The sequence below is a fragment of the Auxenochlorella protothecoides genome (genome assembly GCF_000733215.1).
Source record: "Auxenochlorella protothecoides strain 0710 unplaced genomic scaffold scaffold16, whole genome shotgun sequence".
In the NCBI taxonomy this organism is placed as follows: domain Eukaryota; kingdom Viridiplantae; phylum Chlorophyta; class Trebouxiophyceae; order Chlorellales; family Chlorellaceae; genus Auxenochlorella; species Auxenochlorella protothecoides.
In genome coordinates, this window is record NW_011934406.1 from 87,782 (window position 1) to 105,453 (window position 17,672).

General features: G+C 62.1%; 6 protein-coding genes across 6 annotated transcripts; 3 read left to right on the forward strand and 3 right to left on the reverse strand.

The window, feature by feature from the left end:
- Positions 1–422: 422 nt before the first annotated feature.
- On the forward strand, positions 423–2,654 carry F751_1557 (putative sugar phosphate/phosphate translocator; the record flags this gene model as incomplete). The annotated part of the gene is made up of 9 exons (XM_011402990.1): positions 423–577; positions 704–793; positions 961–1,057; positions 1,194–1,406; positions 1,641–1,736; positions 1,873–1,945; positions 2,100–2,211; positions 2,351–2,435; positions 2,541–2,654. 9 exons carry the CDS (start codon positions 423–425, stop codon positions 2,652–2,654), a joined length of 1,035 nt encoding a protein of 344 aa, XP_011401292.1.
- Positions 2,655–2,955: 301 nt separating this feature from the next.
- F751_1558 (Altered inheritance rate of mitochondria protein 25) lies at positions 2,956–5,584 on the reverse strand (the record flags this gene model as incomplete). Its single annotated transcript, XM_011402991.1, has 7 exons — positions 2,956–3,051; positions 3,303–3,550; positions 3,807–3,972; positions 4,238–4,335; positions 4,437–4,541; positions 4,805–4,945; positions 5,098–5,584. 7 exons carry the CDS (start codon positions 5,582–5,584, stop codon positions 2,956–2,958), a joined length of 1,341 nt encoding a protein of 446 aa, XP_011401293.1.
- A 445-nt stretch (positions 5,585–6,029) lies between these two features.
- On the forward strand, positions 6,030–7,434 carry F751_1559 (Aldo-keto reductase yakc [NADP(+)]; the record flags this gene model as incomplete). Its single annotated transcript, XM_011402992.1, has 4 exons — positions 6,030–6,230; positions 6,373–6,528; positions 6,706–6,849; positions 7,030–7,434. 4 exons carry the CDS (start codon positions 6,030–6,032, stop codon positions 7,432–7,434), a joined length of 906 nt encoding a protein of 301 aa, XP_011401294.1.
- Positions 7,435–7,892: 458 nt separating this feature from the next.
- F751_1560 (Embryogenesis-associated protein EMB8) lies at positions 7,893–9,715 on the reverse strand (the record flags this gene model as incomplete). The annotated part of the gene is made up of 4 exons (XM_011402993.1): positions 7,893–8,044; positions 8,291–8,733; positions 8,900–9,061; positions 9,258–9,715. 4 exons carry the CDS (start codon positions 9,713–9,715, stop codon positions 7,893–7,895), a joined length of 1,215 nt encoding a protein of 404 aa, XP_011401295.1.
- Positions 9,716–10,221: 506 nt separating this feature from the next.
- Positions 10,222–11,951, forward strand: F751_1561 (RING finger protein 121; the record flags this gene model as incomplete). Its single annotated transcript, XM_011402994.1, has 5 exons — positions 10,222–10,377; positions 10,522–10,889; positions 11,173–11,272; positions 11,399–11,544; positions 11,765–11,951. 5 exons carry the CDS (start codon positions 10,222–10,224, stop codon positions 11,949–11,951), a joined length of 957 nt encoding a protein of 318 aa, XP_011401296.1.
- Positions 11,952–12,165: 214 nt separating this feature from the next.
- Positions 12,166–17,309, reverse strand: F751_1562 (Alpha,alpha-trehalose-phosphate synthase [UDP-forming] 5; the record flags this gene model as incomplete). The annotated part of the gene is made up of 13 exons (XM_011402995.1): positions 12,166–12,318; positions 12,510–12,568; positions 12,883–13,297; positions 13,535–13,780; positions 14,074–14,163; positions 14,367–14,444; positions 14,648–15,065; positions 15,243–15,468; positions 15,778–16,138; positions 16,329–16,441; positions 16,635–16,716; positions 16,868–17,045; positions 17,137–17,309. 13 exons carry the CDS (start codon positions 17,307–17,309, stop codon positions 12,166–12,168), a joined length of 2,592 nt encoding a protein of 863 aa, XP_011401297.1.
- Between the last annotated feature and the right edge of the window lie 363 nt (positions 17,310–17,672).

Below are 17,672 nucleotides of genomic sequence, written 5' to 3' on the forward strand. Positions count from 1 at the left end.
CAAGAAAACTAGTTTTAGGCTCGCCTGTCTGACCCAAATCATTCCAAAGCGCCAAGAAGGATCCGTGCATCTCCCAGGTTCGGTCTGGACTGAACGAGTCCGTTGTGTCCGGTTTGCCTCGGGATCCCATACTGGAGCTGGGCTCCAGCCCTGTGCCCCTTGTTGACGCAAAGCGATTGTCCAGTCCCTACTTCTCCTGTGCAATGCATTACAGGGCGATAGAAAAGTGACCTGATCCATCCCTGGTCCCCCGTAGGGTGAAAGCCTCCAGGCAGTGCCCATCCGTTTTGACGCCGTGCCCTCGTGATACCCGGTAGGTGGCAGCCCCGGGAATCGGCCCCGCCTCCCGTCACGCACCATCATCTCATCATAGATAGAACTGGACCCAAACCGTCCCCCCTCGCCGCACGCAGCTCGCTGCAATGGCGGAAGCGGCTGGTGCTACGGTGGCGGCACGCATCATCACAGCCTACAGCTATGTGGGCCTCTGGATTGGCCTCAGCGGGGCGGTCATCATGTTCAACAAGTACCTCCTGGCGTACGCCGGGTTCCCCTATCCCATCACGCTGACCATGTGGTGCGCGGGCTTGGGGGGGGGCCGGGGGGTATCAGTCTTGAGCGCGGGGGTGCAAGCGGCATTTCCTGCAGGGTGGCCGGGTGTCCCCCAGCCCCACCTCGAGCCCACACAACACCCCTGGCACAGGCACATGTTCTTCTGCGCCACCCTGGCCATCGGCCTGGTCAAGTCTGGAAAGGTGGCCGCCATCAACATGGATCGTGACACCTACATGAAGTGCGCGTCGGCGGGAGGCAGGGGGCCAGGTCGATGCATGGGAGCTCGACCTGGCCAAGGCATGCAAATGCAGGCATGAGGACTCAGCGAGCAGAGTCGTGCAGGCACGCCGAGTACGGCCGGCTGCCTCCAGCTCTTCACTCACCCCCGTCGATATCACCTCTCAGGGCCATCGTCCCCATCGGGGCGTGCTACGCCTTCAGCCTCTGGGTGGGCAACGCCGCGTACCTGTACCTCTCTGTCTCCTTCATCCAGATGCTCAAGGTGTGCGCTGAGCATCTGATGGGGAAGGGGTTCGGGACACAGGAGGCCATTCCGTGCTGCAGAGGGCCGCAGGCCCTCTGCCATCCCCCGACCCTCCAACCTCCTCCCCTCCCCCTCCTTACCCTCACTCCCACAGGCGCTGATGCCCGTGGCAGTGTTCCTGGTGGGCTGCGTCTTCCACACCGAGTCCTTCTCCTGGCCAGTGTTCGCCAACATGGTCCTGGTGACCATTGGCGTGGCGGTGGCCTCCTATGGCGAGATCAACTTCAACATCGTGGGTGTCATGTTCCAGATGGGGGCCATTATGTCCGAATCGGTCCGCCTCGTCCTGGTCCAGATCCTGCTTCAGGTGAGCGGTTATTGAGGGGGGCGAAAGGAGGGCGCCAGGCTGTCCCTGCCATGATTCACATGGGGTGGGGGGCCTGGACAGTTGCATGCAGCACAGTACTATATAAAGGTGTCTTGCCTGGTGATGCTTGGAACAGGGAGGGGAAGTGGGGCGAGACATCAATGGGCACCAGAAATGTATGTTGTGGGTTTACCTGATCGTCCTTCTCGCCATCCCTTGACTATGCCACTGCAGTCGCGCGGCCTCAAGCTCAACCCCATCACCACGCTCTACTACGTTGCGCCCTGCTGCTTCTTCTTCCTCCTCTTCCCCTTCATCTTCCTGGAGGCGGTGCGTTTCTGAGTTGTTGCTGGAGGAGTCAGTGGGGACAGGAGGCCATGCACAGGACTGCAAACTCGAGACAGTCATCATGAACTTCGGCTCCTTGGCAATCATCACCAGCTCCCAACCCCGCCTCCCCTCGCAGAATGCCATCCGTGCCGACCCCACAGTGTCGGTCGACCCCTTCCTCTTCCTGGCCAACGCTTCGGCAGCCTTTGGTGGGTGGTGATTTGATTGGCGGGTTTGGGGTTCTGTGCTTGCGCGGGGAGAGGGTGCCAGATCCGTGCGCCTGTGCATCCGCCAGACCTGTGCATTCCCACTCCTGCCAAGCCCTGCACCCATCTGTGCATCCGCAAACCCCTTTCCCCAAAGGTCTGAACATGGCCGTCTTCCTGCTGATCGGCAAGACCTCCGCCCTGACCATGAACATCGGTGGTGTGGTCAAGGACTGGATGCTGATCGGGCTGAGCTACTGGGTGTACGCGTGAGTCCGTGGTGTCGCGTATTTGGGAAGGAGGAAGGAGGCGGCACGGTGGAGTAGCCAATGGGTGATGCTCAAATGATGCTTCAAGGTGATGTGATGCTGCTGCTGCAACCTCGCTCCATACCCCGCCCATCTGCAGGTCGGCGGTGACTCAGCTCAACCTCATCGGCTACCTGCTCGCCTTCCTGGCAGTTTGCTGGTACAACTACACCAAGTTCCAGTCGGTGGGTGTTCCCGTGTGCAGGCAGGGGAGGGGTGGGAAAGACGTACCATATGCTCAGCAGCCAGACAATGCGATCCCGCTCGCCCTCCCTCTCCACGACGCACAGATGAAGGCCAAGGCTGCGATGGACATCAGCAAGCCGGAGCCCCCAATCCCGGAAACGGTGCCGCTCAAGTCGATCGGCATGCGCTCGCCCACCAGCGCCCACCGTGCTGCCTGAAGAAAGGGAGACCCATCCCCCTCCAATGATACCGGTCAGCATGACCTGCCAAAGCCATGGTGTGTGCAGTGCTCCTTGAACTCTTGTTGTTGCCCGTCTGCTGTTGCTCAACTCAATCCTCCGAATCGCCATGGAGTGCGAGTGTTGTACGCCCTCCCTTGTCCCTCCCCTGGGAACTCCCCCTTGGGCTGCACCCCATGCGGCTTCTGTAAAGCGCCCATGAAAGCAAGCACACACCCTAGATCTGATCCCCTGGCCTGTTCGCCCTGCCGCTTCTGACCAGCACCTCTTGACAGCACCGCTACTCGTCAGGGTCGAAGAAGTCGGACAGGGAGTCGAAGAAGCCGCCCCCGCCCTCCTCATCCAAAGACTCGGCACCGTCCCAGGCGTCGTCGCCCTATGAGGGGGAGGTGGACCCGCATATGTATGTATGTTTGAGAGAGACAGTGCCCTTAAGATGGTTTTTTGCCAACGAGTAGCATGTTAAACGTCAAGATGCTTGCGGTCTTGACAGCTGAGGTGCTGCGGCACATTGCCAGAAGCGGCGGTGAAGTAAGGCAAACAAACCGTAAGGTCGATTCTTCCAGCCCAGCATGAGGCCACCCCCTCGTCCCTCAACAGCAACTGTGCTCCACCGTCACAACTCACCGTTCCGCCCCACTCATCGCCGCCGCCGCCCAGGTCCCTCTCTAAAGGTTCGCCAGCTGAGCCGGGGTCTGGCCCACTCCCAGACGCCATTTGCCCACCTGGCCCATCGCCACTGCCGGGGTCGCCCTCTGCCGAGCCCTCGGCACCGGCGCCGCCATCGCCGCCGGGCATGGGGTAGGGGATCATGGGCGGCACGATGAAGGGCGAGAGGAGGCCCCCGCCGCCACTGGAATGTCTGGAGAAGTAGTCTGCAAGGGCGGCGCGTGGTGGGAAGGTGGAGTGAAGCGGTCAGCAACGTATTGTAGGATGGACAGCATCCCAAGGCGCTGGAGACAGGGTTTGTGGGGCAGGGTGCTCTGCCAAAAGCTGCAAACTATCCCTGGCCTTCTCTCATACTACCAGCACTGTGCACCATCGGTGGGGTACTGAGTCCAGACCGAACGCTCATCAGCCCCTGCCATACAAACCACCATCTCAGAAAAGTCTGCCAAAACCCCTCTTTACCATAGTCTATGGTAATGGCAGCTGCGAGGGCAATCATGCGCTCTGTGAGCTTGAGTGGCCGATGCACCACCAGCTGGTTCCCGGTGGAGGTGGGAATGACCTGGACATCAGTCCGCACTCGAGCGAGCGCGGTGACCGAAGGCGGCGGCCGGTCGGGGTGCTGTGCCTGTTGTTGGGTGAGAGGTGAAGGTGGGGGTGCTCTTCAAGAGGTGCCTCTGGCAGGATTGTGCATGGAGGATTGTAACTTCAAGACGATGGATGCCATGGGACGAGATCTCTCTTTTCCAAGGCCAAAATGACCGACGATGCCTTTATGCAGGGGTGCGGATAGTGCATCCAAAAACCAATCATTGTGGGTTTGCTCCCCAATCACTCCACATACTAGAGCTCATTACCCATATAAAACAACCCCTCCCACCCACCCCGCCCACCTCTATCGCCGTGGCAAGCTCACGGGCCGCATCTGCGGGACTGCTCCCAAAGTGGATGGCATACTTGCCGGCATCCGTGAACAGCTCCTTCCCAAAGCCTGCAGGCAAGAGAGATGCACGATTTCCGGCAAGAATGGGACAATGTTGTGGTATGCCTGTGGACTCTCTCCATCAGCTCCGCATTCATCACACTCCGCACCTTGGAAATTTCGGTCGATGAGGGCCATGGTGTTACCAGCCTCGTCCTTCAGCTCAAAGTCCCAGGCGAGGAAGCCCCCGCCAATGGCTGAGAATTGGCGACTGCCTGTCGGAGCAAGGGAGAGCGGTGTGCACCGGCAAACTCTGTCGATATGATTTGGCCAGGCACGTCACGCTGAGCCTGAGGCTGAGCAGCTCCATCCTCGAACAGGGTCGCGGCCTGCCGTCACTCAGGCAGGGTCACCGTCATGGCACATTTGAACAATCGCTCACCACTATGTCAACACGCAAAACGGCGTTCGGCTGTGCTCAGTACCCCTCCTCACACAGCCCGATGCACGCTCCAGATCTGCAAAACCCACAGCTTACCGACAAAGAGGGCGTAGTTCCGTCGCCACAGGTGCCATTGCTGCTGAACCTCCCCCAGCTTCTCCCCAGCCCCGTCCTCAATGTACATGGTCGAGCTGATGAAGTAGAAGGGGCGGCGGATGCGGAACAGCACCTCAGACCCTGCGGGAATGTGCCACGACCATTGAAGAGGCGTGCATGGCCGCAGTGTGGCCCAGGGCATTAGGGCGCCATCTCAGGGGTCCCCCGTCTCGCAGGTTGACCTGTCATGAGCCTGCTGAGACGTGCCAATGCCACCACAAGGAGCTCCTCACCATCGGCGCTGAGCACGGTGGCCGTGAATGGCCGGCGCGTGCGCAGCAGCTGCCTCCCTATGGCTCGCCCGATGGAGCCCTCCTCCTCCATGAGCTGGGCCACGACGGCCCCTGCCTCATCGCACACCGTGTATCGGTTGGCCTGCTCGAACCCCAGCAGGACCGTGCCCCACTCGATGGGGCGGGTGACCACCAGCGCTGGGTGCTGCAGCACCGCCTGAATGGCTGGCAGGTTGAGTGAGGGGGAGGCGGCGGGCTCCACAGCCGTGCCAGGCTCGGCTGCCACATCTCCTGCTTGCCTGGGAACCAGATCTCTTCCTGTTCGCCGCACCCTGGCGCTGTATGAGGCGGAGCTGCCGATCCACCGAGTGTCGAATGCGGTGGACAGAACGCCAGAGGCTTCAAGAAGTGCGCAGGGCCGAGCGGAGGCACTGGCACCCGACTGCCGCAGCCTCGTGATCAAAGGCCAGAGATGACGGGATGCCATCGGTGGAGGTGTTTCGATCGATCCTGCTTGATATCCCTAGTTTCGTCCTTGCACTCGAGCAAACGTCTCGGGCTGAGCAGAAAACAAGTTAACGAGACAGCACCTACGTGTGCCGCGGAAGACCCTGAATATACAACTGTTGCTTTAAAGAGGGATTCTTCTGTGAATGGGTGTGCTTTCGAATATGATGGAACAGCATCAGTTGCATGCAAGGCGCGAAGGCAAACCACATGGACCCGGAGGGAAGGGGCGATGCGAAAATTGGTGACACCAGCAACACGTAATAAGTCAATCTCACAGAATAGTATGGAACCCACGGTGGTCCTGCACCCCGATCTTCTTGACAATCCTACCCAGAATCGGCAACCACACTGCAACCATGTCGAGCCTCCCAACCCGCACTCTCGGCAAGGGACTGAAGGTCTCTGCAATTGGGTTTGGGGCCATGTCTCTGACTGACGGCTTCTACAAGTCTGATGTATCCGAGGAGGGCGGCATCCAGGTCCTGCACCGTGCCGCCGAGCTGGGGGTGACTCTCATCAACACGGCGGTGTTCTACGGTGCGGGGGTCAACGAGACCCTGATCGGGAAGGCCTTCCCCCCAGAGAAGATCGAGAGCCTAGTTATCGCTACAAAATGGGGCCTGGTACGTAGCTGGCATCCTGGAAACGTCGTTGGATTCCAGCTATTACAACAGAGCAGGCTGGCTCTCCATGCTGAAGCTTGAATCCTCGTGATCTGGGACCCACATCTCTCCACCGGGACAATCATCACCCCCTAACTCTTAGGAGAATGACTTCAGCACAGACTTCTCTCCAGCAGCAGCCCGCCGTGCAGTGGAGGGCTCCCTGAAGAGGACAGGCAAGAAAGCTGTGGATGTATTGACACTGCGGGGACCCCTGCCGGAGGATTATGATCTCGAGTTGGTCTTCAAGGGAGTCAAGGTGATGATGAGAGGTTTGGGGTTGTCCCTGGGTAGGAACCCTATTCCTCCTTCAGGATAGTCAAAGACGTTGCTGGATGTTGACTGGAGTTGCCATTGCTTCTGGATGTGTTGAGGGCTTGAAGAGGTTCCAACTTTGCTGTGCATTGACTCTGCCACCTCCCAAACCGCACCACAGGCTCTGGTGGACGAGAGGCTGGTAAAGCATGTGGGGCTGTCAGAGGTGACGGCTGAGCAGATCAAGGCTGCTCACGCCATAGTTCCCATCACCCTGATCGAACTCGAGTGGAGCCTCTTCTCACGCGAGGCAGAGGCAAGCTGCGTGCTTGGATGGAGGGGCTCTGGGTGTGCTTGACCTATCAAGGTGATGTATGGTCTGCCCAGGTCTTCCAGGCCCCTGCGGGGCCTCCTAGGCCCTCGTGAGAAACCTTGACATTCCTCAAAGCGAAGCCTGCAACGCACACTTCTTGCACATTCATCGACCCACGTCCTGCCCTCCCAGGACGACATCATCCCCACCGCCCGGGGCCTGGGCATCGGCTTCCTGGCCTACAGCCCCCTGGGTCGCGGCATCCTGGCAGGGCGCTTCTCCAGCACCGCCGAGATCCCTGAGGGCGACTTCCGCGCGGCCGCGCAGCCCCGCTTCCAGGGCGAGAACTTCGCCAAGAATCTGGCGCTGGCCGAGGCGCTGAGGGGCGTGGCGGGGCGCAAGGGCGTGACCCCCGGGCAGCTGGCGCTTGCCTGGCTGCTGGCCCAGGGCGATGACGTGGTCCCCATCCCGGGGACAAAGAGCGTCAAGTATCTGGAGCAGAACGTGGCCGCGGCGGGCGTGAGGCTGACGCGCGAGGAGCTGGACGAAGTCGAGGCGGCGGTCCCTGCTGGGGCGGCGGCCGGCGGCCGGTATTGAGGCGACATGGCACCAGAAAGTTTTGAGATGAAATCAGTGCTTGTATGTTCCATAGAGAGTCCCCAGTTGCCCCCATCTCGTGTACATCCTTGCGTATCATATTCAGGAGCATGATGATCCCTCTGTATACAGACTCGTGTGTTCATGTTGCAGGCCGTCCTCTGGGCTGTTGAATGATTCGTACCTGTCCAACCTCACCCCAGGAATGCCACAGGTATAATCATACTTATCATTGTAAGTGCTAAATGACTTCCTAGAAGGGTTTATGCAAGCTTCAAGCACTGCCTTGGCAGTCGAGGTACGGTGGACAAATGTTGCAAAGCCTCTAGTGAGCAGGCCAGCTCGATTGGCCAAGCTCCAGCTACTTCAAAGGTACCGATCTGTGAGTCGGAGGGTGCAACCTGTGCGCCTTGTTTGAGGCGCCGGCCAGGGACCATGCTCCACACAAAAAAGAATACTCAGGCCACCACCTTGCGGATGGTCTCGCTGGCAATCGAGTAGGTGGTGTCCTCTGGGAGGGCCCCGCCCTGGTCCTTCCCAAAATCCAGCGGCGCCACTTTCTGGATGGCGGAGAACCACTCCAGCACCACACTATTTGACCAGGGGGCCCCTGTTGTTGTAAAGGGGGAATGGCATGGTGAGGCAGGACGATGCGTCCTGCCGGGAAGTATTGTCTCCCACAAGGACCATGCCGTCATGGCCATACAGGTATTTGTTCTGGCTGGTGCCACCATGTATCCTTAGCCGTGGCTATCAACCGCCCCACATCTCCAGGGACCTCTCCAACCCCTCACATCCTCTCATCAGCATACCCCCCTTTCCCCAACTCCAACTCCTCTTCCCCTGGAACCCTCACCGAAGATGCCGTCCTTGCCGCCGCACCACCCCAGGTGCCCCCCTGTGGGGGTGAGGGCCAGGATGGCATTAGGGTTGCCCAGCAGCCCCTCCCTCGGGATGGCGCCCTGGACCGCTATGGGGTCGTCCTCCGCCTGCACAAAGAGCGTGGGTACGCACACGGCACCCACGTCGCGGTCGCTGCTGGCGGCCGCGTAGTAGTCGTCCACGCTGGCGTAGCCGTAGGTCACGGTGGTGATGGCGTCGTCAAAGGCAGAGATGGTGGAGGCGCTGGCCGCCTGGTCCGTCTTGTAGGCGACCTCCCCTGCCGCCGCCGCCGCCTCGAACAACGGGGCGTGGCGCAGGTAGATGCGGCGCAGGCTCTTCCCCAGGTTCCAGTTGTACAGCAGGCTGAAGCCGGAGCTCATGTTCTCGTGGCACATGGGCTGCGTGGATGGTGGGTATCTTTGTTGGTGGGGGGGTGGGATTCGGGGGGAACTGGAGCAGGTGGTAAAAGGAGGCCCGGTGGGTGCCTGAGGAGCGCAGCGCACCGGCATGCGGCCACTCAGGCAAGCATGAGATGCCGACCAGAGCCATCAATGTACCCCAGCTCCTCCCACCCCCTCGTCACCGGACCATGTTGAAGGGGTTGCACAGCACGGCGGCGGCAGTGATGGGCGTGGCGTCCCCCTCCTCTCCCAGGTAGCGGGTGAGGATGTTGCCCCCGTTGGACCACCCTGCCGCCAGCAGCATGCTCTGGGGATACAGGTTCCGGATGTGTGCCACGATCCTCCTGCACAGGGGTGCAGCGAGGGGTTGGTAGTGAGGGGCAGGGCGGACCGGGCTACTCCCCCCACCAGAAGCACATGCACCTCCCAACCCCTTGCTCCGACATCGGACACCCTCGAGACACTGTGCATGCGATCGGCGTGCTTCTCAAAACAGCATCTCCTCATCTCCAGAAGCCTTGTCCCATGCGCAGCACCCACCGGATGTCCCCCGTGTCCTCGGCCGAGAAGAAGCGGGGGGTGGTGACGGGCATGTGGCTGGTGCCCCGCATGTTCATGACCAGGGGCCGGAAGCCGGCCGCGGCGGCGCCGTGAACCTGGTGCTGGACGTAGGAATCCTCAGACCCACCTGTCAGCCCCGGCAGCAGGAGGAGGACGGGGGCGGTGGGGGGCAGGGGGTCCTCTCCCGCGGGGGTCGCCCGCGCGTCCAGAGCGACCAGGCCCCCGTCCGGCATGTGCACCAACTCCCGGTCATAGACCACGCCCGGGGTGCGGCGGAAAAGGGCGGCGAAGATGGTCTCCACGTGCCCATTGCAGAGGGGCAGGGGCAGGGAGTAGGGCGCGGACAGGGAGGGGCACATGGAGAGCAGGGTCTCGTTGCGGGGCGTGGGCTGGGTGATGATGCATGGCTTGAAAGTCCTGGCCGGGAGGGAGGCCATGGTGCTGGCCGGGGCTGCTCGGGTGGCGACGCGACGTGAAACTGGGGGTCCTCGACTCTGTGCCAGACACGCCAAGGCTCGCATGGCACACACCAAAACCGGTTCGAGGAGTGGAAAGGAGTCCTTGCTTACATTTCAGTGTTATGTGTGATCCCCCTGAACCTGCGCAGAACGCTGCTGATTGCTAATGGGTCGGTAAGTGGGAGCGTGAAAGGCGCTGATCGCTGGTGGCGCATGTCGCGCCCTGGCTTGATGAGAGGGCACAACAAGTATCACCCACGACATCCTGGAAAACCTTGCGATAATCTGATCTGTAGAGGCCAAATAAGTTCGATCAGTATATCAAGCTCGCCGCCCGTGGCGTGTGCCTGGACAAGGACTTGACAGGGCAGGCGCTCGGCTTGGGCGAACCCGATCTGCGGGGCGCATACGCTTCCCAACTCGATACAAGCGCTCAGCTGATACTAATGTCTTGCGAAGCCTACCTTTAGCCGGCCGCGGCCACCATGGGGTCGAACACCACCGCGCCTGTACTTGCGGGTGGCTTCAACACCTCTGTGGGGATCAACAATGGGTCGGCAGGGAATCACACCCTCCTCCACCAGCATCAAGTAACGCCCGAGGAGATGAGGCACTCCATCATCGTCTTCTACACCGTGCTGGTGGGTACGGGATTCCACCCAGGAGCCAGAGAGGGTGGGGAGGGCTGCGCGATTGCACTGCACAGGGCGTGCCGTGGGGGTATGGCTCCGCATGGGCAGCGTCTCGAGCCACCCCACCCATTCCCTACCCCCCCAATCCGGCAGGTGGTGATGCTGGTCGCCCAGGGCGCCCTGTTTGCGTGGCGTAGGAAGCACCGGCGCAGCTACGACCTGGCGACGCTGGTGGGCCTCTGGCTCATCCCCGCCATCGTCTCCTTCCAGCTCGGTTTCTGGCGCTTCCTGGTTGTGCTGGCCGCCTACACCGGGGTCACCGGTTACTACCTCTACCGCTGCTGCCAGGGCCAGCTCAGCAAGGACCTGCCCCACCAGGTGTACCGCTGGTTCTTCTGGGTCTTCCACGCCTCCTCCGCCCTCGGCCTCGCCGGCTATGTCCTCCTGCTCATGGAGGCGCTGGGGTCGGGGCCCCTTCTCCGGGCCTTCATGTCCCCCTCCACCTGCCTCTCCGTGCTCTGGTGAGCAGCGTGGTGCTGCGGTGCATCTCGGAAGGGGTAGAAGGGCTTTTCCTGGACTGCTTGTCCTGCATCGGTGGTGGTGCTCCTCCCATGCTGGTGGTAGGACAGACACCCCTCCGCCGCCCTGCTCGCTCTCCGCTGGGCCGCAGCTCACATGCATTCCCCCTTTCTTGCCCATGACTGCATGCCCGCGCACAGCCCCTTCAAGACCCTACGCATCCCCCAGCACCTTCAAGCTCCTTCCCGCTTCCACCACCACATCCCCTCCTCCCCCCAAACATAGGTATGGCCTGTACTTTGGCATCCTGACCCGTGACGCGGCCGAGGTGGCCAGCGACCGAATGGCAGTGGGACTAGGCCAGCGCCGCCGCCTGGCGGTGTCGGTACGCAGCTGCGGCATCTGCGCCGGCGAGCTGGAGGACGCGCTCGGCCCGGCGGCGGCGCCGACGGCTGCGGCGGCTGGCAGCGGCGCCCTGGGCGTCGCGGGGGCAGGACGCAGCACGGTGCAGCTGTCCTGCAAGCACCTCTTCCACTCCGACTGCATCCGGGGGTGGACCATCGTGGGGAAGAAAGACACCTGCCCCACCTGCCACGAGAAGGTGGACCTGAGGAAGCTGTACGCCTCCAGGCCCTGGGAGAGCACCAACATGTCCTGGTGAGGGAGCGAGCGAGAGGTGGTACTACTTTGAGTGCATTATGTCCAGGGGGAGTATGATGGGGGTCAGCTTGAGCACAGGGAGGCGATGCGAGATACAAAGGAGGCGCAGAGAGGACAGACCTTCACGGTGCACTCCAGTCTGCTTTGATTTCATCCGTGTGCTAGGTGGTTACCAGTCCCACCCTCTTAAACCTCCCCCCACACCGGCCCGCTGCAGGACGCAGATGCTGGACCTCATCCGCTTCTTCGTGGTGTGGAACCCCGTCATCCTCACCGGCCTGCATTTTGTCTTCCACTGGACGGGGCTGGAGGACAGCCTGGACCAGCCCGGTTTCGACCCCGCCCAGCCCTGGAACGGCACGGCGGTGGGTCTCAATGCCACGGCCAACGTGACGCTGGGATGAGGCGCCGTACCGTTGGTACCCCGCCGTGCCCCAGCTGAGTGCATGTGCGATTGTGCTCAACATGAGCGGTAGAGACACTCACAGCCGGCAGTGTGAACAGGCAGGAAGGGAAGGGCGGGTGATTCTGGCAGGGGGAGCACGTTCCAGAGGGCGGGGCTGGAAGGCAGGACCTCATCCACGCAGCGGGGGCCTGGGGCGCCCACCCTGCGAACACTCAAGCAAAGGATACGTGGTGCGCGGATGCGGCGTCGGCGGGCGCCGCCGCCTCCACGTCCACAATCTTGGAAAGCGTGGCCTGGACCTCGGCGGGATCGTTGACGTAGTATGGCGCCTTGCTGGGCTTCTGGCCCACCGTACATGCAAACACCTGGCGAGTGGTAAAGGGAGGGGGAAGGGGGTTGGTGGGACTGGGCGTCCGAGTGCGTGCCGTAGGCTGCACGGCATGCATGCTGGAACCGCTGGTGTGTAAAGGAATGGGCGGATGACGAATATGAGGGGCACCTGCCGCACCCAGTACACACCCCACCCCTCCAGGCCCCCTTCAGCCAAGCTCCACACCTCCGTGGGTATGTGCGGCGAGAAGTTCATGTTCTCCATTGCTGAAAACATGTCCTCGTCTGTGGTATGGAGTGGAAGGGTGGGGTGGAGTATGGCTGTGTTGCAATCTGAGCACTACCGGCAGCCTGCCATCGGCAACCGCTCGACGACTTGCAGGCACCTCGACCAGGCGCCACACAGCATCCATGGTTCAGACTTTGAGACCTGTCCCAGGCTTTGCACACGCCCAAACTCCTGTTTCAGGGACTTGCATAAAAATCCCCGCCCCTGCCATCCCTGTCCATGAGTCATGACCAGGAGGCTCTCCCCAGTCTCCCCTCTCCCCAGGGCCCCCCCCTCCCCCCCCCTCTCCCCCTCTTCCCACTCCCCTCACCGGATCGGTCGTTGCCGATGCAGAGCACAAAATCCGGAGCCTCCCCGCTCTCCAACGCATCGTGGAGCACGCGCTCGACCACCCGCCCTTTCGACACGCCCTGTGGCTTCACCTCTACGATAGACTGCCCGGGCACCACCTCGATGGGCTCGTTGCTGAGCACCCCCTCCAGGTGATCCAGCAGCTCCTTGGCCTGCCAGCTGCCAAAGTCGGGGTCGGCGTCGTGGTAGTGCCACACCAGCGCGCTCTCCTTGGCCTCAATGTAGGAGCCGTCCGTGGACTCCTTGTAAACCTGCAGGATGGGCAGGACAATGTCACGCCAGTCGAAGCGCGCCTCGGGGTCCTGGGTGGACCACGCCTCCGACCCGGGGGGGCGCCAGTAGAAGCCGTGCTCCGCCGCCAGGCCCAACCGCGACTGGGATTGAAGCGGTGGAGGGGGGCGGGGTGATGATGTGTTGTGAGGGGGTTGAAGAGAGGGAAGGGATGATGCTGTCTCACCTTCAGACGCATCGCTCCTGGCGCCCGCTCCCACTGCATCCCTCCCCATCCACACCCACCACCGGATACCCAGCGACCCCACTTCCACCTCTCACAGACACACAAAAATATACATCCATCACCCGGGACCCCCTCCACCGAACCTCAAGCTCACCACGCCGCTGAAGAAGGACTCCAGCTCGGTGCGGGCGCGGCCGGAGATGACGTAGACGGTGTTGGCGGGGTTGGCGGTGAGGCCCTGCAGCACCCGCAGCACCGCGTCGCCGGGTCGGCTGCTGGACTCACCCTGGGGCACCAGCGTGCCATCGTGGTCCAGCAGGAAGACGCGCTTTCCGGACCGGCTGTACGTCTTAAGCAGGGTGTCCGTCGGCAGCTTCCGGAAGTTGGAGGTCAGGGCCACCTGAGAAGGGATTAAGATTTGAGGTGTTGTATATCCAGCAAATTGGACCCACATCGGAATTCACAGGCTGGTCCTGGGTGCAGAACATGCGGAAGGGAAATGCTGCAAGACGGCTGATCACTTCAGAAATCAATGCGGCGCCTCCTGTGCACCCCGGTGAGAGCCCGCTGCGGCCACGCAGAGGGCGCAGGTCCACGCTATGGACCTCCCACCCCCCCTCCTGGGCCATACTGTCCCTCTGAGGCGTCGACCCTCCCAGCCAATATACCCCTGGCACCCTAGCACACTCGCACCATGCGGAAGGTGTTGAGTGCAAAGCCCAGGTCGAAGCACTGCAGCCGGGCGTGGTCCTTGGTGAAGCGCTGGAAGTCCGCCAGGTACGACTGCAGGGCGATGGGTGGGGACTCAACAGAGCTGAGCAGCGAGGCAAAGGGGAGCGAGGCATACCCAGGCATGCATGCTGAGTCAAGAAGGACACCACCACCCTCCTGACAAGGCATGGCCACGCGGAGAGCCGCAGGCCCCCTTTTCACCCCTCCATCCCCAAACTCGCCTTGGCCCAGTACTGCACGGTGTGGCTGCTCACATACTTCCAGTGCTTCTCGTGCCGCGCGGCACGGTCCTCCAGCGGCAGGCGGATGGCCGTGTAGATCGCGTCCCTCAGCTGCGGGGGGGGAGGGGTTCAGGCAGGTTGGGGAAACAAACATCACTGCAGCGCCGTGCGGATGGAGGTTGCAAGGACTTGGCGGAATAAGCAGGCACATCCCTTGAAACGCACCTCTGCCGCTCCTCTGACCACCGACCCCACACTCCCTTTTCCCGCTCCCATCAACCGTCCCTTTCCCATCGATGCCCAGGCTTCCTCACCGCCTCGATGGACCAGGGGTTGACGCGGATGGCGCCCGACAGGGAGGGCGAGCAGCCCACAAACTCCGACACGACCAGCATGCTGTGCGTCGCCTGCGGCGCCGCCGCGCCGCCCGCAAGACCACCCGCCGCGTCACCCCCCGCTGCGTCGACCCCCCCGGGCCCACCGCCGCCCACGGCCGCCGCCGCGCCCTGCCGCGCCACCACGTACTCGTAGGGCAGCAGGTTCATGCCGTCGCGCGTGGCGGTGACCACCACGCAGTCGGCCACCGACAGCAGGGCCATGCGCTCGTAGAGCGGGACGGGTCGTTCCACCCAGACCACCGGCTCGTAGCCGGGCGCCCGGAAGCGGTCATTGATGCGGCGCACCAGGGCCACGACGAAGGAGTGCAGCTCGTCCACGTCCTTGCCGGGGGCCCTGTTGGGGCGTAGGACAGGTGGGAATATGGCATCATCGTTTCATTGCACGAAGGGGTGATGGCATGAGGCCGCTGGGCATGTCGCTGGGCACCTGTCTCTGCCTTCAGGGGACCCTTTGTGGATAAACACCCCCTTCCTCCATTCCCCTCTCCCCACCAACAGGCAGAATGCTGACCTGGCAGCGGAGGTGACCTGGACGAGGACCAGGCGGCCGCGCCACTCGGCGTGGTGGATCAGCACCTGCTCGAAGGCCTGCAGCTTCAGCTCGATGCCCTTGAAGACATCCATGTCGTCGATGCCCATGAGCACTGTCTTGCCCTCAAACTGCGCGCAGAGCTCTCCGCGGCGCCACAGGGTGTCCGACCAGTCGAAGGCGGCGAGGAGCCGCTCCGGCTTGATGCCTGCGGGCCGAGAGGCGGGGAGGAGACGCTGAGGAAGGAGAGATGGATGCAGGTTGTACGTTGGGCCAAGGACACCGCTGCTGCACACCGCGAGAGACCAAAGATTGAACTGAAGCTTGCATCCGGCATACTACCAGGTGCTCAGGTACATTGAATAAAGGCGGCCACTGTAACGTATACAAGGCCTCCCAGCTACGGCCATTGGGACCCGTACTCAGCACCCCACCAAAACCAATATACAAGGGCATGCACATCCATCTTCCTCTGCCCCAACCCTCCACATACAAAAACCTCCATCCACTGCCTCACCGGTGGGCATGATCTTTATGCAAACGTCGCGGCCATAGTAGTCGATGAGGATGGCGCCGCGGTTGGTCTTGTGCTCCAGCCCCAGCATCCGCGAGCAGCAGGAGAGGAAGTGCCGCGCATAGTCAAAGGTGTGGAAGCCGATGATGTCGGCGTTGAGCATGGCGCGCATGACCTCCTCGCGGCGCGGGAAAGTACGGAAGATCTCCGAGGAGGGGAAGGGGGAGTGCAGGAAGATGCCGCACTTAATGCGGTGGAAGCGCTTGCGAAGCAGGGAGGGCAGCACCAGCAGGTGGTAGTCGTGGATCCACACGAAGTCATCCTCCAGCGAGCCCAGCACCTCCACCAGCTTGTTGGCAAATACCTGGAAGGGTGGTGGGTTGGGGGACATGGGTCAGGACGAGGGATACGAGAGGCAGCCTCAAGCAGTGAGTAAACAGTATTCGGCGACCAGGCGAGGGGCAGGCTCAGCTGGTCACAGGCCAGCGCAAATACCGCAGCAGCGCGACATCCACATCACCCAGGACCCCCACTGCATGCGACCACCACCGTACCATGTTGGCACGGACATAGGCGGACCAGAGGTCCGGGTCGAAGCGGTTGACGCCCGTGGGGTTGAGGGGGATGAGGTAGTGCAGGAGGGGCCAGAGCTGCTGCTTGCAGAACTCTGTGGCATGGGTACAAGGAGCGCGGCGATTGATCAACCACCCCATTCAGGGGGGCATGTAGCTCTGGCCCCCTGCCTCCCACAGGTATTCAAGACAGCAGGACCGTCTACCACAAGCGTGGAAGTGAGAGATGCAAGGCCCCAGCAGAGTATGGCTTCCTCCGCCCCACATCCCCGCCTCCATGGGCCTCACGTCGGTAGTAGCTGTTCTTAAGCTCTTCCCCGAGGAAGACCGGATGACACTGGAACTCGGTCTGTAGATGCTGACTCACCTCCTGCACACATCAGGGGGCAGCCACCGGTGAAGCGGCCATCAAGGGCACCACCGAACACCTACACAAACAATGCATGCGTGATTCATCAGGTTGGCACTTCCTCAACTCTAGTCCTCCCTCCAGCCCCGTCCCCCAAGGCCACTGCACTCACATCCTGGTCTGCGCCGTCCACTTCCATGGGCAGGCACCCGACATACACTGCCTCCATGTCCTCAGGAAGCCCCTCTCGAGCCTGGGCGATGAGGGCATCCTCATCCCACTCGAAGCTCCAGGCCCCCTTGCCCTGGCCCTTCACCCGGAGTGGGAGCTGGTTGCACACGAAGATCAGCCTGCGGTGCACCAGGGGTCGAGACTGGGTTTCGAACACGTCAGTGCTGGGCGATCTGTCCCAAGGCCGGGACCCACCGCCAGCCAGCCTACCTCTGCGACCTCCTGTTTATGGAGTCGCTATCCATCGAGGTGGTGGACCCCTTCTTGCCGCCGGCATGAAAGGCAGACAGGGGCCCCCCTCCAGCAAGCTCTGACATCGATCCACCAAAGTCCCCGGCCGCGAGGGCCTGGAGGTTGGTGAAGGACTTGCGGGAGAACTGCATCGCTCCTGGTCACGGGACCGCCCGTTGCCCGGGGGATGGCCGCGAAGACACACAGACCTCCCGAGACCCGATCAGAGCATGCCGTGCGGCGGGGTTGGGGACGGGGTGGTGGCGAGTCTGGGTCGTCTGGGCCAGAAACGGGGGAAACCCCGACACTTCACTCCGTCGAAACCCCCCGCCCCAGCCCACGTGAACCACACCACAGCAGTATCTTTGCAGGTCAGGTCAGGCAGGCGTGCCCTTGGGAGCTTGCACACGATACCTGTAAGGACCATAAGAATCATGCCATGTGCACGTTTTTCCTGCATTGGCAGGGTTCCTTCCCGGTACAGGACCTGGGAGCGCCGCCTCCAGTGGGGGTCC